This window comes from Mandrillus leucophaeus, unplaced genomic scaffold, assembly GCF_000951045.1.
Source record: "Mandrillus leucophaeus isolate KB7577 unplaced genomic scaffold, Mleu.le_1.0 Scaffold135, whole genome shotgun sequence".
NCBI lineage: Eukaryota > Metazoa > Chordata > Mammalia > Primates > Cercopithecidae > Mandrillus > Mandrillus leucophaeus.
In genome coordinates this window covers 1,652,894-1,675,066 of record NW_012101310.1, presented here as the reverse complement: position 1 = coordinate 1,675,066, position 22,173 = coordinate 1,652,894, and the positions used below count along the sequence as shown (strand labels likewise).

The 22,173-nt window shown below is 48.5% G+C and overlaps 1 protein-coding gene across 4 annotated transcripts in view; it reads left to right on the top strand.

Moving 5' to 3' along the window:
* GAS7 (growth arrest-specific 7) overlaps nucleotides 1-22,173 on the top strand; it is a 234,910-nt gene that overhangs the window by 81,461 nt on the left and 131,276 nt on the right. The window contains exons 1-2 of one of the 4 annotated variants that reach the window (XM_011973162.1): nucleotides 2,053-2,439; nucleotides 18,305-18,425. In XM_011973162.1, the coding sequence (XP_011828552.1) occupies nucleotides 2,437-2,439; nucleotides 18,305-18,425 (124 nt within the window). In that variant the 5' untranslated portion in view covers nucleotides 2,053-2,436. Of the gene's footprint in view, nucleotides 1-2,052; nucleotides 2,440-11,923; nucleotides 12,097-18,055; nucleotides 18,219-18,304; nucleotides 18,426-22,173 lie in introns of those variants that run through there. The other 3 variants (XM_011973164.1, XM_011973161.1, XM_011973163.1) reach the window with 3 other exon arrangements.

Sequence of the window (22,173 nt, the reverse complement as noted above, 5' to 3'; positions counted from 1 at the left end):
TGTAGTCCCAGCTACTTGGGAGGCTGAGGCAGGAGAATCGCTTGAACCCAGGAGGCGGAGGTTGCAGTGAGCCGAGATCACGCCACTGCACTCCAGCTTGACAGAGTGAGACTTCGTCTCAAAAAAAAAAAAAAAGAAAAGCAAAAACAAAAAAACTGCCGTTCTTAAGGCTGAATAATATTCCATTGTGTTTATTTTACCACGACTTGGTTTGTTTCTACCTTCTGGCTCTTGTGAATAATGTTGCCATGAACAGGCAGCACGACCCTCCCTTCAGGACCCTGTTTCAGTTCTTTTTGGTATATACCTATTAATGGAATTGCTGGACCATATGGCAATTCTGTGTTAATTTTTTGAGGAATTAACACACTATTTTCCATAGAGGCTGTACCATTTTACATTCCCACCAGCAGGGCACAAGGGTTCCAACAGTTCTCAGTCCTTACTAGTACTTGTTCTTTTCTGTTTTGTTGATGTTTGTTTATTTGTTTGTTTTGAGACAGAGCCTTGCTCTGTTGCCCAGGCTGGAGTGCAGTGGCATGATCCCAGCTCACTGCAACCTCTGCCTCCTAGGATTCTCCTGCCTCAGTCTCCCTAGTAGCTGGGATTACAGGCATGCACCACCACGCCTGGCTAAATTTTGTATTTTTAGTAGAGACAGGGTTTCACCATGTTGGCCGGGTAGGTCTCAAACTCGAGTGATTGAGTGATCCACCCGCCTTGGCCTCCCACAGTGCTGGGATTGCAGGCGTGAGCCATTGTGCCCGGTCTTGTCTGGTTTTTTGAAGAAGCCGTCCTAATGGGTGTGAGCTGATACCTCACTCACTGTAACTAACTCACTGTAGTTTTTATTTGCATTTCCCTGATGAATAGTGGTGTTGAGCGTCTTTTCATGTGCTTATTGGTCATTTTGATATCTTCTTTGGAGGAATGTCTTTTGCTCATTTTTTAAATTGGGCCATTTGCTTTTTATTGTCTGGTCTAGACTTTTTTTTTTTTTGGACCCAGGGTAACTGCAGTGCCTACCCTTTCAGCTACTGGTGGTAGTAACAGCAAAAATCCTAGCTTTCATTGCGCATTTACATCATCCACTAGGTAACATGTTTCCATGGATGCCCCACCCCACCCCCTTTAATCTCTCACACAGTCTTTTGAGAAAGATACTGTGATCATCTGCATTTTGCACTTGGAGAAATTGAAGCCGGAGCCATTGCCCAGGGTCTTGCATCTAGTAAGCAATAAAACAACAGCTTAGCTCTGGTCTGACTCCATCCTTAGACGATTGTACTTATTTTCTTTCCCCCACCCAAGGAGCTGGTATTGAAACCTCTTCATACATAAGTTTATCCATTTGCTTAATAGGGAACCCTCAGTCCTCAGGATCTTGGTTTCTCTAGAAAACCGTATTTAGTTCTATATAAAGAATCAGTTCCTAAAACCCCAAAGGTTTGTGTCTGAAAGCAAACACAGAAATATGCGGCAGTGTGAGTGCTAAATCGTCAGCTGCTGCAGAAATCTTTCTAAACGGAATGATACGATAACGATCTATTCACCAAGGATCCGAGCCCCTGCCCACGCTCATTTAGTTGGTGGCTGCAGTATTGCTCTTGGAGTCCAATCCTTTCGCTACTTGTAAGTAATGACTTTGTGATCCTCGGGCCCGTTTCGCTGGAGACCCCGCGTGACCCTGTCTTTGTTCATTATCTGTCCAGGTTTGGTGGTAGCGAGAGCAGAGTTGAAGGCAAGAGACATTCATCTCGCCCCTCTGGAAGCACCGGCTTTCCACACAGTGGTTCTTTGGAGGAACATTCTCCGTTCTTTTTATGTTGGCTTTTATCTGGCCTTGGGTTCACACAGCTGGGGCCGGGGCCAGGGCCAGAGCCGTGACTTAGGGTTGGGAAGAAGTTGGCCAAAACATTCCCCAGCAGGGCTTGGGCAGGCCCAGGAAGTCCCGCCTAAAACACAGTGAACAAAGCTACCCTTGTCCACAGGCCTGGGGGTGGGAGGCATCTGGTCAGTGACACAAGCTTGGCCATTGTTTGTTGTGACCTTAGCCAACGTTTTTTAGCTGAGAAAGGGGAAAAAGAGGGGGAGTGAAGAAAAAAGAAAAAAAAAAGAAGGTCTCCAGAAATGTTGCGTCTGGAAAGTCCAGAACGAGTTGTTGATTTCCCAGCAAGCACTGGAGCGGATTTGGAAGGAACTGTGCAATGTAGTGGGTTCTTTGTGAAAGAACAGCAATGAGCAAAGCCACAGGAACCTCCTCTGGGGTGCCCAGAGCACTGGCCCTGGGCTAGCGACTTGCCTCAGCTTCATTTCCCGCAGAGGCTTCATGGAGAGGAAGCCGGCAGAGTCTTGGCTCTGAGTCTGAGGGCTTCAGCCTGAACCCAAGACTCTCCTCTGAGGTAGCAGCCCCCAGAGAAGACTAGCTGTTCTCTGATGGTAAGAATTGATTTTTCTTGCCTGCAGATGTATGCTCCAGTTTGCTTTCCTCTGCATGTTCCTAAAATGACTTCACCATGGTAAAGAGGCAGCTCTGGAAACTGGGATGTGGGGTCTGACTGCTGAGCTGTGGTGGTCTGGGGACCCGGCGTGCTAGGTTGCACCTTTCACAGAGCCAAGGAATGAGCAGGGAGAAAAAAAAAAAAAAAAGACATGGGTCATTGTGTGAGAAATCAGGAAAAGCGGATGGAAGGAGGAGAAAGATTTATGAAGGATGTCTTGGAGAGAAAGGGAGTCTTGGCTCCCCTGGTTACCTGGGGAGCAGTTTTGTAGTTGGAGCTGTGGGATGGAGAAGCAGAGTGGCGACGTGATTTTAGTGGAGCCCAAACCTTGCTTCCTTCTTGTAACTTTTTCCAAGCAAGAAACTTGGCTTCTGCCCACCTATCTGGCTTTTACCCCATGGCCCAGTTCTAGCTGGGACACTCCAAGGCAAAAGCCATTTGAGGACTATAAAGCTTTATGAAGGGAAGGGGGAGCTCCTGCGGTCATGGCTCCCTAGCAGAAGTACCTGCCCAGTAATGCACTGTGCTTCCAGGCTTGGCTGAAACATGTTTCCAGTTTGATGGTGGAGGCTGCCACAGTGATGATGGAAACTCTTCCAATACTTAGCGGTACAACAGCCTTGTTTCACAAGTCTTTCCATCCCCACAAGTTACGCATCCATCTTCTTTCTTTGCAAAGTAGGACCTCCAAGAGAGTGGTGATCACTCTCTTGAGGTTCTGTACAGCTGTGAGAAGTCCAGTTTGCATGGAAAGGCTAGCCTGTGTCGGCACGTGGTCTCCCTCCAGGATGCGCTCTCCCACCTCCCTGGGCCAGTCAGCGTCCCTGATTCTGGCATGGCTTCCTGTTCCTACAGTGCCGGGGAAGGGAGATGGTGCTTGTTATCCAGGAGCGTCCTCTGACGGGTTAGTTGACCTAGGACAGTCCGCAGCAGCACTTCTCAAAGGTTACCATGCATCTAAACCACCTGGGGATCTTTACAATGTAAGATCCGGTGCTGGGGCAGGGCCTGGGGCTCTGCATGAATAGATCCCAGAGGACTTCATGCTGCTGGTGCAGGGACCACACTTGGAGATTTGCTCCTGTGAGGAACCCAGACCAGTCACTCAAGTTCTGACCAAGGTGTGGCTGCCTTGGGTCTGATGGTAGAGCACTGAGAGTTTTGGCAGGCCTGTTTGTGGATTGTGGCTGGGTGCTTCATGGGGATGGAGGGATTAGCAGAGAACACTGAAGGGTATGCAAGGAGCTGGGAAGAGCCGAAGTCAAGCTCTTGGGAAAAGGGCATGTGGGGTGCAGAGGCTGTCGGTGGGCTGCCCCCAAGCTGAAGTGGACTGTGTGTTTGGGGTGTAATGTGAGCAGTCAGCCAGAAGTGCTAACTGCTAACAGGCCCAGAAAAATTCCACTGGAACCTGCCTTTGGTGCATCTGGGGTGATGCAGAGACAGAAGCCCAGGATTCCAGTTGCTAGGCAAATAGAGCTGAGACCACTCACATGGCTCGGGGGAGTGACAGGGAAGAGGTGGACGCATCAGGACAGAACTCAGTGTGGTGAGAGGTGGGAGCACAGAATCCAGGGTGTGGTAAGGTGGGATCCTCGGTGTTTGGGGCACAGCCCACGTTTCAGGAACAGTCAGATGCCTCCTAGACATGATGCCCATGTCTACACTTGAATGTGACTTTTTTTCTCCTATTAAAATGGCATGTCCTTAAAACATATATACTAGTGCTGACATTTAAATTATTGGACCAGGCGCGGTGGCTCATGCCTGTAATCCCAGCACTTTGGGAGGCCAAGGCGGGCGGATCGCCTGAGGTCAGGAGTTTGAGACCAGCCTGGTCAACATGGTGAAACCCCGTCTCTACTAAAAACACAAAAATTAGCCGGGCGTGGTGATGGGCGCCTATAATCCCAGCTACTTGGGAGGCTGAGAGAGGAGAATCGCTTGATCCTGGGGAGGCTTAGGTTGCAGTGAGCTGAGATCACATCACTGCATTCCAGCCTGGATGACAGAGCGAGACTCTGTCTCCAAAAAAAAAAAAGAAAAGAATTATTAACTCTATATATATGAAAGCCCTTGGAGACCATCTGGTCCAACTTCCGTGTTTTAAGATGAAGAAATTGAGGCCTCCCAGCAGAGATGAAAGAGGTTGCTCAAGATCTTCCAGCAAGACTGCTGCAGCTTTGGGGCTGGTACTCCAGCCCCGATTCCCATCCTGTGTTCCTCACACGGTGGCACGGAGCAGTGGTAGGTCTCACACCTCCACAGCAAGGCCGTTGGCTGTCACCGTTTGCCTGCTTTATATGCGCCAGCGGCAGCAGCTCCGGAAATGTTCGTCCAATCAGGTTGGTGAGAATTGCACCCCTTACTGAGACTTGGAAACAGTTCCAGCCCTTATTAGACTTCATTTCCTCCAGTGCTCAGGGTTCAGACCTCATCAGGAACCATCTCTCGGAGTCAGAAGTCTTTGATTAGAATCACTTGGAGCACAGGCCATAGGCACAGCAGTCCATGGAATGAGTCTCCGTGGTGGGGAAATGAACTGCTTCCATTTTCTTTTAGTGCTCACGGGCCACTCCAGCCAGCAACTAGCGGCCACAAAGCCCGGCCAGCTGGATCGCAGGTGCGGGCAGGCCATCAGAAGCACCTACCCTTATACCATAATGAGCTCCAGTCCGCCTTCCTTTACAACAGCACTAATTCCCCGAGGAAGCCCGCTTTTGCCCCCGGTGCATCTGCGGGCAGCAGCTGTGTCACTTGTGTTTGAAGTTTCTTTCTGGTGAGCAGGCTGCTTTCCATGAGATACAGAATCTGTTACTGATCGAGCTGCGGCTTTGGACTCCCTCCCTTGCTTCTGAACTTAGATCCTTGTTGAATGCGATAGGATGCTTGGTGAATTTGGTTCTGGGGTTTTCCTCAGAAGTCTTAACAACTTTAGAAAGTGCCCAAAACAATGACATATAAGGCATTTTGGGGCTTTGCAGCTTGATACTAAAGGAAGGCTAGGGAGGATATTACGTAGTATTCCTCTCTCTCTCTCTCTCTCTCTCTCTCTCTCTCTCTCTCTCTCTCTCTCTGTCTCGGGTCCCTACCAAGTTTGGCAAAACTCTCTTATTCCCAGGCTTTTTCCGCTGCAAAGGGAAGTGGACCAGCGGTCCTGTAGAGGGATCCTCACTGTACCAGGAACTCCCTAAGGAGTGTGTTAGGGAGTTAATCCACAGAATATCCTTCAAAAGCGTTTTCTAGGTCAGGACAAGTGATATCATTATAAATATCAACAAGCGTAGAACACCTAGGGTGTATTTCAAGATCGTTAATCTTTAGGACGAAGAGAGAAGTACTGAAGTCTATCCCAACTCCTTCCTTTGACAAATAGGGACTTTTCAGCATTCACTGGCCGTAACAGTGACCTGTGGCAAAGGGGAAGAGAATCCCAACTGTTCAGCCTCCCCGTACAGACCTGAGGTCATGTGCACTGTCGCATACCCTGATTTGGGCATGCATTTCATTTCCAATTTTTGCTACATCACTTCGTTTTGTTGGTGTCTCAGACAAGCGTTTCTTTCCCACTGATTCTAAGTCAGATTTGGTTGAGTAAATAAAAGGGTATCTAGACCAAAAGAACTGGAGACCTCTTTCTCTTCAGAGCCCAGAAGTGTTTGGAGGGAAGCTTGCAGCAAGCAAAGCAATATTTCATGAAGATTTGTGTCTTGTCAGGCCTCTGTCATCTCTTTTGTTTATGTGACTGCTGTTCTTGGAAGCTGAGCTGGACATTTAACTGCCTTGATATTTCCCTTGTGGTTTTAGGCTGTGTTACGAAAACCATCCCATGCATGGGTTATAGGACCACAGTGTTCGCGACTGGCAATCCCCCTGTTTTACAGATGAGGAAACAGGAGCCCGGAGAGGCTGAGATAATTGCACACATCACATCTCGCTGTCTGGGAACACAGCACCTTTGTGTGCCTAGGCCTGTGTGCTGTCTCCTAATGCTTTTGTCATCCTGAGTTGGGGGTAGGGTATCAGAATGGCCCACACTATTTTTATTCTGCTCGGGAAGGGGGAGGGGAAAGAAGCAACATTCCTCAACAGTTCATCAGGAAATGGAGAGTTTGAGTTAAATGTCTCTGTGAATCAAAAGCCGGTGAGCACCGTCATTCAGGTTTTCTGGCTTGGAAGCCGGAAGCTGGAACCGGCTACTGGGAGGAGACTACCTTGCCATTTAATAATTACATTTTTAATTGTACTGAAACATCAGGACCACAGAGACCTTGAAATGGAACAAAATGCAGGTTTTTTTTTTCCTGGGGTTCCCCAACCCCTCCAGGCTTCAAGGTGGGGAAGCAGTTTCCTGCTTCCCTTACTATTTCTGAAGCTGTTCTATTTCAGGAGTGCTTGTGGTACAACGCCCCAGGTCCTCCACCCCAGATCCTGTGGTTCTAAAACACGGTCACAAGGCCTTTAGGTACCTGCTCCAAACCCCTCTATCAGAGGCCGGAAGAGTGACTCTGATATTTGGTGGCACAATCACGCTGGTCTGTTAATGCTGAGATTCTTCCAAACCATGCTGCAGAGTGGGCGTCTCTCAGATCCCCATCATGCCGTATGGTGCCGCTGGGGAGATGCCACCAACGAAAAGGACCAGCCATCTCAGATGCAAGAAACGTGCTCACATTCTGAGTTTTCCTCATTTCTTGCATTGTCTCCTCTGGAACCCTGTTAACTGGCCCTTCTGTCTTACACTGGGATAGCAGGTGCAACCGCCATAAAAATCTCATTCTCCAGAGTCAGAGGAGGAAGGGTCATGCAGGAACAGGGGTTCTGCAAGGCCCACATAGAAGGCGTTTCTTTTCTACCCTCTGCTGACTGCTTGATTCTCGGGTGTTTCAAGGCTGTGACATGGCTTCTGACCCAGGAGGGGCCATCCAACTCATCCTTGCGGTTTGCAGGATCATTTGCAAATCTTTTCATCAATCCTTGTCCCCCAGAGACTCCGTATTTCCAGCCTGGCAAGTTTCCCTGTGCGGGTTGAAGGGTTGACTTCCTGTATCCTTGCTGCATGGACTGCGTTGTAATTATGTTCATCAAAATTCTTGGTTAACCAGATCACTCCATTTCTTTATAGGCTCAGAAAATACAGAGTCTATTGTTCTGTGTCCTCTCCCCGCTCAGTCTTCACAAGCATACCCTATGAACTGACTGGCCCTCAGGGATGTGCTGGGGGCTTGCAGGGTGGCTGCAACTCTTGCCAGACCTACCAGGAGCTGGATAGGTCTGGAGCGTCCCAAGTGGTTCAGCCTTCAGACCCACGGCTGGGAGAAAACTCCCACGGCCCTAATGTCCACCTCTTAGGGTGGGTGCCAGTGACAACCACAGTGTGAGGCTTCTTCTTGCCACTTCGTAGCCAGAGGACAGTGATGATGTTGGTGGGGGGGAAGTAGCTAATGCAGATGAAGAAGAGTATGCCGGACACTCCATGGGGACTGGAGTTGCAACCTGGTTGGGGAGCCCAAGCAAGTCACTTTTGGATTCGTCCAAGGAGGCTGGTGGGGGTGGGCGTCTGATGTGAGCAAGTGGGGGATTCAAGCCAGCGAGATATAGATGATTGCCGCCACATCCATTGTCACCCCATTCATCGATCCTACCCCAAGTAGTGAGGCCCGAGGACACCTGGACAGTGCCAGGTTTGGAAGAGGCCTGAGGACGTTTGCATCTAAATGACTAAAGCCTCATTTGAGAAATTGCTTTTATGAATTCAAGGGGACAGCCCTGCTCACCAGGTGATTTCTAATAAGAAGGATTTGAGGCGACACGCAGAGGACTCTGGTAAAGCCTTTGACAAATTTTGCACGTAGAAAACTGAAAGAAAGGAAGGCGACCCTCCTGGCTCTTTGGCTTCTTGCTAGTAAGAACTGCAGGTGTGCCTCATGCACCTGACCCCCTTTTCACACGGGTCCAACCACAGTGCCACAGGACACGGTCATGCTCAGGCCCAGGCCCCAAAATAGCCACATGCTCTTCTCTGTGTTTTGGCCTTGGGAACCCTTTGAGGGCTTACAAAGCCAAACAGGTGTTTCAAATGAGGTCTTTGGCAAGCCCGGGGTTCCTACTGATTTTTCCTTCAATCCACAAAGTTCTTTGGTCCCAACATATGTACCTGAATAGATTCCAGGAATCAGGATTCCCCACGGAAGCTGACTGCCCTCGGGGCCAATACAACCTGGTAGACGTGAGACTCAAAAGACACAGCACCGGGGGCTTGGGTCTCCAAGGCCCCTTCCCTCTGTTGTGTTTCGTCTGGTTGAGAACCTGTCAGTTTCTAGGAAGAGACAAGAGTGGACTTGAGAAACAAGGACAGAGGATGGATGCCAACCGGGCAGGTCAGGTACCTGATACCTGATATTTGGCAGCAGGGTCAGTAGGACACGGATGCTTCATTATGGGGATGGGAGGAAGGGCAGCGTTTTCTTTCCATCTCCCTCGGTGTTCTCATGATCTCAGTGTTCCTCCTGCCTCTTGATCTTTTCTAGTATATATTATTATTATTATTATTATTATTATTATTATTATTATTATTATTTTGAGACGGAGTCTCGCCCTGTCACCCGAGCTGGAGTACAGTGGCATGATCTCAGCGCACTGCAGTCTCCACCTCCTGGGTTCAAGCAATTCTCCTGTCCCAGCCTCCCTGGTAGCTGGGATTACAGGCGCACGCCACCACGCCCAGCTAATTTTTATATTTTAGTAGAGATGGGGTTTCACCATGTTGGCCAGGCTGGTCTCGAACTCCGGACCTCAAGCAATCCACCCGCCTCGACCTCCCAAAGTGCTGGGATTATATGCATGAGCCACCGCGCCTGGCCTAGCATATTTTTTTAAATGGAGGGTTTTGTTTTGTTTTTTGAGACAGGGTCCCTGCTGCTCAGGCTGGAGAACAGGGTACAAATGTGGCTCACTGTGACCTCGAACTCCTGGGTTCAAGTAATCCTCTTGCCTCAGCTTCCCTAGTAGCTGGGACAAAAGGTGTGCACCACCACGTCTGGCTAATTTTTAAAATTTTTGTGGCGATGGAGTTGCTGCGTTGCCCAGGTTGGTCGTGAACTCCTCTACCTTGGAATCCCAAAATGTTAGGATTATAGGCATGAGCCACCGCACCCAGCCCTTTTCTAGTAGTGTCTATATTTGAGACTCAGGTTATAATTTCATTTTTTTACAGTACATATCGAGAATAGCAACACGTATACATGATTGTATAACTAGATTCATAATTACGTATGCGTTTCTGTAAGCTGCTTTCAGCGTACAGCCTGGATCCTTTTGTGCCGTGATTTCTTCATTCTTCACCTCTGTTTGTCTTGTTCTTTCAGGCAGTTGGAGCACATCCCTTACATACGTTTACTAAGGAGGACATGAGTCCTTGTCTCTAGAAGAATGTGTTTCTGTTGCCTTCCCTCGTGAAAGACAGCTTGGCTACCAATAAAGGTCTTAGTATTTTTCTTATCATGCACCGGAGGCATCTTTTGAGATGTGGCTATAGAGAAGTTTGAGACCAGCCTTCTTTTTATTCTTGCACTGGTCTTCCCACGTAAATGATTACAGGACTTTTAGCCTTATCTTTGCTGTGTAAATATGTTGTTAGGATATGTCTGCTTGTTGGTCTTTTGAAATCCACTTTGCCTTGAACAGCGTAGGACCTCCCGTGCAGCCCAGCTCGGGAACTTTCCTCTCCATCAACCTTTATTTATTCTTTCTTTTCTGTTAGAGCGCTTCTGCTGGTCTCCTCTTCAGGAACAACTCCGTATCCGTATCTTGGTTTGCTGTTCTGTCCTCACATTTGCATTTTTCCCATTTCCTTTGCATTCTGGGGAAAAAGCAATTCTTGTTTGTTTTGTACATAACCAATTCACTTTGTTTTGCAGTACTAATTCTATGTTTTATTGCAACCAATGTGCATTTTCCTTCTGTTACAACCTTTCAAACTTCCCTATAATTTTTATCATTTCCTGTTCCTTTTTTATATCATTTTGGCTTTTTTTTTTTTTCAAACCAACTTGCCTTGTTTTGTTCTCTTACGAGTTTTTGCTCTTATATCATAGATGTTATATCTTCTTGCCCTTTGTTGAGGTTGCTGGATACTTTTCTGAGATGTTTCTTGTAGATATTATATGAGATCATGATGAAAAGTTTGTGTTTCTCTTGAGGCTTCTGGATGTTCTTCCTCAATCTATTTTCTGCAATAAAAGAAACAATACATATTATCTTGTCTCCCCCCTCCCCATTTGTGCAGCTTTAACAAAATACCTGAGACCAGATAGTGTATAAGGAACAGGAATGTATTTGTTTATTTGAGACAGTGTGACTCTGTTGGCTGGAGTGCAGTGACACAATCATAGCTTGCTTGCTTCTTTCTTTCTTTCTTTCTTTCTTTCTTTCTTTCTTTCTTTCTCTCTCTCTCTCTCTTTCTTTCTTTCTTTCTCTCTCTCTCTCATTCATTCATTCATTCATTCATTCATTCATTCATTCATTCATTGTTCTGGGCACTGTGCTGAGATTAAAGCTATGAAAAAAGAGATAGGGACATGGCCCTGTCTTCCCGAATCTTATAGTTTATTTCTTTGCTGATATGGCAGCTCCTTCAACCTCCTCCTTCCAGGCCAAGTCGCTGAATCTCTGACCTTTAAAAGAAAACGAAGACCCTGTCAGGGTCCAGCCTGTCTCCTGGATAACTACTGGCAAAGACTGCAGGCCTCAGGATGTGCTGTGACAGTGCCAGGGGTCCCCTACTCGTTTCTGAAATTTCTGAGTATGGCCAGAAAGGCTGCTGGAGTTGGGGAGCGCAATGCTTTCACCCATGAGACAGGAAATGCGCCCAGTATTCTTAGAGACACAGACTCTGGGGCTGGTGATGTCACTGTTGCTTGATTTGTGTCTTAACCCAGAGTCGGAGGAGATTGTCGCTCTTGGGTAGCTGTTCCCAGCTCTGTGTAGGAGTCCGCCTACCCTAAACAGGTGTCCACCAGGAAGGCGTGACGTGGGAGTGAACTGGCAGTCTCCAGCCCTGCTGGGTCTGGATCGTCCTGGTGGGCCCTCGTAGCCCCATTAGTAATTGGTTGACTCCCTGAGGAGTGCAGAGCTGGCAGTGGGGCCACTCCTGGCTACTGAGTCCAGGACGACTCTGGGACTCAACCCTCCCAGGCGTGCCCAGCCATGCCCTGGCTGCTTCTGGGTGTCCAGCTGCCTCCGTGGTTGGGGAAGAGAGAACTTGCTGGAGAGTCCTTTGTGGAGGAGCCTTCAAGCAGTGCCAATCACGGCACTGGGCTCATTAGCAAGCATTGCCATAGCAACGGGTCTGCCAGAAAGTGGCTCGTTAGGCTGACAACTTCAGAGCTGTTATATATAGATCTGGGTGTGGGGGGAGTGGGGGTGTGGGGCCCTGTGGATATGCTTTTCTTTAGAGCTCCTATTGCTTCTGGGTTTGGGGTGTGAGAGGACGCAGAGCGGGAGACCTTAAAACCGTCTGATCCGGCTGCTAAAGCGAGTGTCTGACGACCACCCATTAACGCCACCAAGTAGCGTTTGCTCGCAGCTTTAGGAGAAGGTAAGAGTCAGGTGTTCTCAGAAGCCTCCGGAGGGGGAGAGAGTCCCGGAGGTGGAGGTGGCACCCAGGTTGAACTTGAGCTTGAAGCATGGTGGGAGCGGTAGGGAGCGGAGTAGCGGGGTCTGCCTTGCCTGGAGGCTGCAGAGACAACCTCCACTGTCTGTTAAATAGTTTATTGGAAGGGTTTGGGGCAATGGAACAGAATCTTTTTCTTTAATAAGTCACTGTGCAGCCCAACGCTGTCTTTTTACAGATCATGCTTGTACAAATTCTGTGATCTCAGTTTTCGTTTCAGAAGTGATGTTCTTCTCAGTCGCTGCCTCTAGCGCTGCAATGGAGTGGCCTCAGAGCCCAGGACTCACCCAGGATCATTGTTACAAATGCAGCCTCCCAGGCCGCTCTGGAGATTGAGTCAGGCCTAAGAGTGTGCATTTGAACTCACATCCCAGGTGACTGCTGGGGTGCCCCGCGGTGACCATACTTTGAGAAACACTGCTGTAGGGGGATTTGTTTTTGAGCTCTGTAATCTCTGGGTGACTTTGCTTGCCTGCTTTTTTTTTTTTTTTTTTAAAGGGGGAATCAGTAGCCACCATTAAGGGGAAAATGTTAGGGGTTGCGTTGTTTTTTTAAATAAAGACACAAGGAAGTCAGCCTACAGTTAGGGAACGTGACGGCCTGGACGCAGGCGGTGATATTTTTGCACATCATATGCTCACTTGGGGACTGGGAGACAAGCAGGAGGATCAGGCTTGAGTCGTCATCCTCCTTGGGAAGGAGCTGGGGTGTCGGGTGGTCTCGGTGGGGAAATAGAGCTGAGTAGGTATAGCTGGGGAGAGATGTGGCCCACCTTTAAGGTAACTGGATAGAAGTCTCTAGAACAAAGCTATTATTTGTATTAATTAATTTTATGTAGAGATGGGGTCTTGCTACATTGCCCAGGCTGCCCTTGAATTCCTGGCCTCAAGCAATCCTCCTGCCTCAGCCTCCCAAAACGCTGGGATTACAGGCATGACCAGCTGATATTTTTAAGCAGTTTGCTTTTACCATTTAACTAACTGTGCCACGCTGGGCAAGTTATATTAAACCCTCCGCATCTCAGATGCATTGTTTTAAAGCAGGGATAAATGCCATCTATGAGGCAGGCTTGTTGTGACGAGTAGCTGATTGTCTAAAGCACCCGGTCCAGTCTGGCATGCATTATAGATACTTGGTGACTGGTAAAAAGCCATTATTGACGGATACAAATGGATCTGAGCTCAGATATTTCTCGAGTACTTTCTACAGTGGGGTTCTGAAGTAGTCTAGAAACCTCCTGATGTTACATATAAAATAGCGTGTGTATGTGTGTGTGCGCGCGCACCCATTTTAGGGGACAGAAGATCCATAGCCTTCCTCAGATTCTTAGAGGATGTGCTTTCTATATATATCATTGAACAGGTTGCCTACTGAACAAGGAGGCCCAGGTGAGGGTGGATGGAGAAGGACTGGAGCCTGGCCTTGCACTCTGGCCGAGGGACGGTCCCTTCTCGAGGAAGAGGCCGCGTTTTATCATTCCCACAAAGACACCCTGTGTATTAGGTAAAGAATTTCCCAGTTAGAAAAAACTTCCTTCAGTTTCCCCCACCCCCACTCCTGCTACCTCCGATCTTGTTCCTTCCAGGTGGGATCTGTCCCCAACCCCCTGGGCCCATGTCACCTCTGCTTCTAGTTCAGTTCCCACGGGAAAGCGCTGACAGAATTGAAGGGAAAAAGCCACAGGACTAAGGAAGAGAAGAGAAGGATTTAACTTGAAGGAAACTAATTAGAAGAATAAGATTGAGAGAGACCTTAATTATTGGGTGGTTACGCACACTGTATCCTCTGGATGCCTGGGGGCTGGCTGCTTCTGCCCCTCCGTGGCCATGAAGGGTGAGGTAATGCTGGTGCTGTTGGACCTTAAGTGAGGACTTGAAGGTAGGGAGGTGTAACTTCTGCCTTCAACACACCTGCAAAATTTTTTTTATTTTTTTATTTTTTCTTTATTTTTGAAACAGTCTTACTCTGTCGCCCAGGCTGGAGTGCAGTGGCGCGATCTCGGCTCATGGCAACCTCTGCTTCATGGGTTCAAGTGATTTTCCTGCCTCAGCCTCCCGAGTAGCTGGGATTATAGGCGCCCGCCACCACGCCCAGCTAATTTTTGTATTTTTAGTAGAGACAGGGTTTCACCAGGTTGGCCAGCCTGGTCTTGAACTCCTGACCTCAGGTGATCCACCTGCCTTGGCCTCCCAAAGTGTTGGGATTACAGGCATGAGCCACTGTGCCCAGCCAAAAAAAATTTTTTTTAAATTGTGGTACAGTACACATGACAAAATATTTATCATCAGTGATAGTTATGCATTCATGATATTGTGCAACCTTTCCCACGATCCAGTTCCGGAATGTTGTCATTACCCCGAAGGGAAAACCTGTACCCATCCTCCCCTCCCCAGGCCCCTGGAAAAGACGAATCTATTTCTATCCCTATGGCTCTGCCCTTTCTGGGCATTTCATATGAATGAAATCAAAGAATACGTGGTCTTTTGTGTCTGGCTTCTTGCACTTAGCATAATGTATTCAAGGTTTATCCGTGTTGTAGCATGTATCACGGCTCCATTTTTTAAAATTTCTGAATAATACTCTATTGTATGTCTATACTACACTATCCGTCCATCTGTTGATGGAGATTTGAGTTTTTTCCACTTTTTGGCCATTACGAATGATATTGCTATGAGCATCCATGGACCAGTTTTTGTCTGACTGCTTGTTTCTAGGTTTTTGGGTCTGTACCTGGTTGTCTCCCTGTCTTTTGACTCCTGACTTTTTAAAAGTCAGCCATCAGGAGGAATTTCTTTCTAAGAGAAGAGAAAGGTGATGGGACTGTGGCTGCCTCGGGAGATGGACGCAGAGTGTGGCCCTGCAGGAGGGAGACGTGGAGACCACCTTTGCCACATCAGCCACGTTAGGAGATGGGCCTGGTGGCCCCAGTCCCCTCCTCCTCCCTTCTTTCAGCATCTCATGGCCCTTCATGGCTCAGTATCAGGGTGCCTCCCACCTTCTGGAAGGTCCTGAATGTACAGAATGGAGGAGACCTCCTTGGTCTTCAGTGTCTTGTGGAGAAGGGATGGCATCATTATTGCTCTTTCATGGGTGGGACACTGAGGGTCACGGGTTGGGTCCACTGGCTTTCCAGCCCCTGTAAGGAGTGGTCTCCTTACTCCCCAGTCCTCTCACCAGAACGCACTGGCCAGTTCTCAAGCTGTTAACCTCCCCAGCAGGTGTTTGCCTTCCAAGGAGGATAGTATTGGAAACAGAGACCTCAGAGAACTGACTGTTGATGGTGACGTTTCAGACAGAGGGATGGTGAGGTGAGGGTGGAGGTCGGTATCGCCGCAGACAGAGACTGTGTGAAGCCCTTCCAGCGGAAACCCCCATTCATTGCGCATCCCTCAGGATGCCTAGGTGCCAAGTTGTTTATTGTTACCCTCTCCAGTGTCTTCCGCAACTGGGCTCATGTTATCACCCTTCGTTTCACAGATTCGAGAATAGCCTGGTGAGTCAGTATCCTGTGGTCACATGGCTGTCAAGTGGTCCAGGCAGGATTGGCACTGAAGGCTGTTTGAGCCTCAGGGCAGTTTTCACTGTGCCTATGGGTTCCCGTCTCTGCACCCCTTTTCTGGCCCTGTCAGTGTTTGATCCTCCCCGTTTCCTCCCAGGTTATTTGAGTAAGCACCCATGTGGCTTTCCCACCTTTGATTGAAGGAGAAACGAGAATATTTCACTCAAGGAGAGGACACCTGGCGTCTTGCCCCTCTGGGTCTAGAATCTCTTTCATCAAACACTCATGCCTGTCGTCGTATTTTTTTGTTCTTTGATTTGAGACAGGGTCTCAACCCAGGCTGGAGTTCAGTGGTGGGATCACAGCTCACTGCAACAACCTCCTAGGCTCAGGTGATCCTTCCACCTCAGCCTCCTAAGTAGCTGGGACCACCGGCATATGCCACCACACCCGGCTGGTTTTAAAAATTATTTGCAGATGGAGTCTTCGTGTGTTGCCCAGGCTGGTCTCAAACTCCTGGGCTCAAGCCATTCTTCCACCTCAGCCTCCCAAAGTGCTAGGATTATGAGTATGAGTCATTGCACCCGGCCCTAACCCTCATTTTTAATCCCCTGGCCCCCCACCCATGCCGACTTTATTTCCAATCCTGTTGGACAGAGCGTGCATCTCCTGTGCATGGGATACTTCTGTCTTTCAACATGCACACGCACACACACACACACACACGCACGCACCTTGTTATAATAATCCTATTTGTCTTGCATGTATTTTGGCCATCCTCCAATCCTGGAGAGGCTGCAGCAGTGTGGAGGCCCAGGTAAACCTGCCCAGATGTGGGCTTATGCTTCCTGGACGTGCTGGTGAGACAGCAACCTGGGACCCTGGTGGGATGCCACACCGTGTTGAGCCTGGCTGCTGTCCACCTCCCTGTCTCCTGCTTTCCTAGAAGACAGTCTTCCATACGGAATCAAATGGGCGCGCTGCAGGTTAGCAGGTGTAGGAGACGGAGCGTCCGGGGCATAGGGGAAAGCTTTTAATTAAGTTGTGAAAATTCATTATGAAACTTACACCACAGCTACACAGAAGGGAGGCTGTGTTTACTCAAAGTCCCCCAGCAGCTCAGAGTTACTCGTTCCCTCCGATGACATGCAGAGCACCACGGGAAGCCACGGCACGTGGTTTTGCAACCTTCACAAAGCATGAGAGCAGCCTGGGAGCTGTGTGTCTCTGCCGCTCTCTTTCATTCTGTTACCTTGTTTCCCTAAGCCGGGGTCACCAGGGACCACCACTGTGGGCACAGCTGAGGGATACTGAGGACGTTTGGGAACCGATTACCTTTACTGTTTGTGAATAGCCCCTGGCTTTGCTGAGAAATTCATGGCTACTCTCTTCGTGTGGCCAGAATTCTGATTTTAATCAATTAACTTCAAAAGGCATAGCAATCTTATGGGCTAATTTGGACTCTCTGTCCTAATTTTAAAATGTTCTTTAGCTAACAACTTTGGTTGCTGTGTGTGTGGGAGAAAATTTAGGTGGAACAGATAGGTAGAAAGGAGAGTATAATAATTGCCTGTAATCCCAGCACCCAGGGATCATGGCTGTTTGTTTTATTTTTGTTTGAGATGGAGTCTTGCTCTGTTGCCCAGGCTGGAGTGCAGTGGTGTGATCTCTGCTCACTGCAACCTCCACCTGCTAGGTTCGAGCAATTCTCCTGCCTCAGCCTCCAGAGTAGCTAGAACTACAGGCACACCCCGCCACGCCTGGCTCATTGTTTGTATTTTTAGTAGAGATGGAGTTTCACCGTGTTGCCCAGGCTGGTTGCGAACTCCTGAGCTCAGACAATCCGCCCGCCTTGGCCTCCCAAAGTGCTGGGATTACAGTCGTGAGCCACTGCGCCAAGCCATGGCTGTTTTTTTTTAGTATGTGTCTACTCGATATCTAGTTTCTTTATATGTCATATACATTTTTCTCTGATTTGTTTTTTAACGAAGAGTAACTCTATACATGGTTGAAAGAATTAAACCTCACATACGTGCATACAATGGGAAGTCAACGTCTTTTCTGTCTGCGAGTCCTAGTTCTTTTTGCCAGAGTGATCTGGACCCTTGGCGAGAGAAGCTCCGTCCAGCTCTTCATGGATTCTCAGCATTATTATAGAATGTTTTGCATCTCGCTGTGGGATGACTTGCATTAATTACTTCTGCTAGGCTTGCAAAGCAAGCCTGGGGCCTTGTCTGCTGCTGTGCTTTGTGGTCTGGGAATTTCAGACTTCAGATTTCACAGTGGGAGCTGGTGGAGTGACAGGGCGCCTTTGCAAGCCCAGCACCCTGTGAGTGATTTTCTAGGCGGCCGTGGAGAAAGTCCAGCTCCATTAGCTGAATGGCATTTTTCTCTCTGCTCCCAGAGGAGCTGTCCCCTGTGCGGGGGCTCTGAAAGCTCGGGTGCTCCTCATCGCTCATGCTCATGCAACCCCTGAGATCACGTGTATGCTGCCTCTGACCTCAGGGGTTTGTGGGCCACAGACTTCCCAATGTCAAGCTACTCTAGGGTGAATTCATCAGCCTCTGCCTTCCTGGTTTAAAAACGCTTGCAAAAATGCCAAATGGGTGTGACCTTCTCTTTCTCCTCCAACAGAAGCCTGGAATGGTCCCCCCACCGCCAGGAGAAGAAAGCCAGACTGTCATCCTTCCACCTGGCTGGCAAAGCTACCTGTCACCTCAGGGCCGGCGGTACTATGTCAACACGACCACCAATGGTGAGTGCCGCTCGGGGGAGCATCCTGCAGCGACCCCCTGGCGTTCTGGCTCTCCAGAGGGGCAGGTTTTTTCACCCTTCTTCACCTCTCTGTTTGGGGGCTTTGTCTTCTTAAGTCTATGCTCAGGGTCTGCAGGGTCTTACTCCTCCCACTGTGCTGGGTGGTAGGGGGTGCACGTCTGGGGGTGTAGTTCTGGGAGTATCTTGGAAAGAAGGCTGCCCTTCATGGTTTGAGTCCTCCTTGGATCCTCACATCCTCCCTGGGTATCTGCATTAAACCCAGCCTCTTCGTCTGGGGCTGTGTTTTCTCAAAGGTATCTCAAAAGGTTCTATGGTCAAAAAGGTTCTGTGGTCAACAGCTGGTTTGAATAAAATGAATGAGGTGAAGCCGCTGCATGATCTCTTGGAATTTGGAAGGTTTGAATGATCTTGAAGCTTCAAAACGGGGATTGCAAATGTGAGATTTCCCTAATTTTGCTACATCATCTTTTTCCTTAAGTATCTCACTGGCTGGTGTTTCTCCGGATGTTGTTTGGGAAATGCTGGGGGTACTTAGGGGTTATTTATCCCATCAAATAGTACAGTTTCCATGTGCATTTCTGAGTTGAATAGAACCACACCTCAATGCCCCCAATCATTAGAGACCTCCCGGGACTTCAAATGACCCCAGGATCCCCAGAAGTTGGCTGTAGATGGTCTGTAAAAGGGAGTGCACCGCGTGACAGGTTCCGTAACAAGGCGAATAGAGGGCACTATTGCAGCCTGTGGTCTTGGGCAGGGCAGGACAGAGCAAACCAGCTAAACAGAGCTGTGTCTTGACCTCCATGACTCCTCAAAGAAATTACCATGAGAGCCTGGGCGCGGTGGCTCACACCTGTAATCCCAGCACTTTGGGAGGCCGAGGCGGGCGGATCACGAGGTCAGGAGATGGAGACCATCCTGGCTCACACAGTGAAACCCCGTCTCTACTAAACATACAAAAGATTAGCCGGGCGTGGTGGCGGGCGCCTGTAGTCGCAGCTACTCTGGAGGTCGAGGCAGGAGAATGGCGTAAACCCGGGAGGCGGAGCTTACAGTGAGCCGAGATCGCACCACTGCACTCCAGCCTGGGCAACAGAGCGAGACTCCGTCTCAAGGGGGAAAAAAAAAAAAGAAATTACCATGAAAGAACTGAGAGGATTTAAACCAAGCAAAGTTAGATTTAGTGGGGATCATAGACATACGTGCTGAGGCAGAAGACGAAACTCCTACCCAAATCCACCTGCTGGCTCAGCCTTGGCCTCTCACTCCTCTGTGCCCACCTGACTACATGACCACCCCTTCCCACCTGCGGGTATCGTTACTACAGCTGATGATTATAAGCCTGCACGGGGCGGGGGGCGGGGGGGGGGTCCTAGTGACAGGGGAGCCAGCTGCTGTTTAGCAGAGACACAAAGAGGGCAGTTGGTTTATTCGTATCCCCTGGCAACCTGACGTTCTGCAGGCTCAAGAGGCGTGGTCTAGTGGAAGAGGTAATGAAGTTTCTAGGAAAAGGGAAGTAGGACTATTTCTGACCGTTCTAATCTTCCACTTCCTCAAAACAAACACATGAACAACTTTGCACTGTTACCGAAGACTTGAAGTTTCAGAGAAGAGTGTGTCTATGTATGCAAAACACAGAATTTGGACCGTAGGACCATGAGATCATCAGTTATTTGGGACAACATTGGATCCAGATTTTTGGAATGTCAGGTTGCCAGGGGATATGAATCATTTGGATCCATTATTGTCTTAACTAACCTACTCTGTTGCAAAGGGGCATGGGGGAAAATGGCTTTCTGAATGTCAGCATCTTTATCTTTTTTTAAGTTAGAGAATAGTTTATTTTCAGGGTAAAAAATTCAGTAAGTACAAAAGGATTCGAAATAAAAAATAATCCCTGGTCTCACCTTTTAAACATATGTACATTTATTCTTTTAAAGTAATTTGGAAAATATTGTCTATGTTGTCCTTTAAATTACTTTGACAGTGTATGTGGACATCTTTCTATACTTCATACATTTCAGTCTAACTCATTCTTTTAAACAGCGGTGTAGTAATCCATTGCGTGGGTATGCTATTAATTTCAGCAGCATTCTATTAATGGATGTTTAAGTCACATTTATATCAATAGACAGTGTCTGGCAGCTTTTTTCTGGGACTCAGAATTTAGCAGATGCCACTGGTGAGAGCTTTCTTATGGGTCCTGGGATATAGTGATCCCATGGAGACTCCAGGCCACGGGTCAGTGGACTTTTTCTGTAAAGGGCCACGTAGCCAGTAGTTAGGCTTTGAGGGTCATGTGGTCTCCGTCCCAGCCACTCAGCTCTATTGTCGCACCGTGAAAGCAGCCCTGGATGATAGGTAAACAAATGAGTGTAGCTGTGTTCCAATAAAACTTTATCTATGGATCCCAAAATAGGAATTTCAAATAACTTGTGTGTGTTATAAAATATCATTGTTCCGGCCGGGTGTGGTGGCTCACGCCTGTAATCCCAGCACTTTGGGAGGCCGAGGCGGGTGGATCATTTGAGGTCAGGGGTTCCAGACCAGTCTGGCCAACATGGTGAAACGGCGTCTCTACTAAAAATATCAAAATTTTCTGGGTGTGGTGGTGCTTGCCTGTAGTCCCAGCCACCCAAGAGGCTGAGGCAGGGGAACTGTTTGAACCCGGGAGGTAGAGGTTGCAGTGAGCCAAGATCACGCCATTGCACTCCAGCCTGGGCAACAAGAGCAATACTCTGTCTCAAGAAAACAAAAAAAAAATGTAGAAGATGATTTTCGTTGGCAACTTCACTGGGCCATATGATAGTTGGTTTGACTAGATAGTCCCCTGGGCCACAGCTGCTGGTCCCTGCTTCAGGCTGTCTGTTGGCTCGACGAGGACTTGCCCTATTTGCCCTTCCTCTCTTTATTTATTTATTTAGACAGAATCTCACTCTGTTGCCCAGGCTAGAGTACAGTGGCACGATCATGGCTCACTGTGACCTCAACCTCCTGGACTCAAGCACTCCTCCTATCTCTGCCCCCTGAGTAGCTGGGATTACAGGCATGTGTCATCACGCCAGGCTGATTCTTTTGTTTTTTATTTATTTGCGACAGGGTCTCACTCTGTTGCCCAGGCTGGAGTGCGGTGACACGGTCATGGCTCACTGCAGCCTCAACTTCCTGGGCTTAAGTGACCCTCCCACCGCAGCCTCCTGAGTAGCTAGGATTACAGGCACGTGCCACCACCCCTGGCTTTTTGTAGAGATGAAGTTTTGCCATGTTGCCCAGGCTGGTCTTGAATTCTTGGCCTCAAATAATCTACTGATCTACTGGCCTTGACCTTCTAAAATGTTGGGATTACAGGCATGAGCCACTGTGCCTAAAAGCGGTTTGTTTTTTTTTGTTTTTGTTTTTGTTTTGTAGTAGAGACAGGGTTTCAGTATGTTGCCTAGGCTGATCCCAAACTTCTGACTTCTGCCTCTGCTTCCCAAAGTGCTGAGATTATAGGCATGAGCTATCGTGCTCGACTCTCTCCTTCTCTTTTATGCTAAAAATAATCCCAGCACCTACCTTGGTCTTACATTCTAGATATATTATGCCAGTTTTTATTCATTACTTGTCTAACTCTTTTTTTGAAGCAGTCTTGCTCTGTCACCCAGGCTGGAGCACAGTGGCATGATCTCGGCTTACTGCAAGCTCCGCCTCCTGGGTTCGCGCCATTCTCCTGCCTCAGCCTCCCGAGT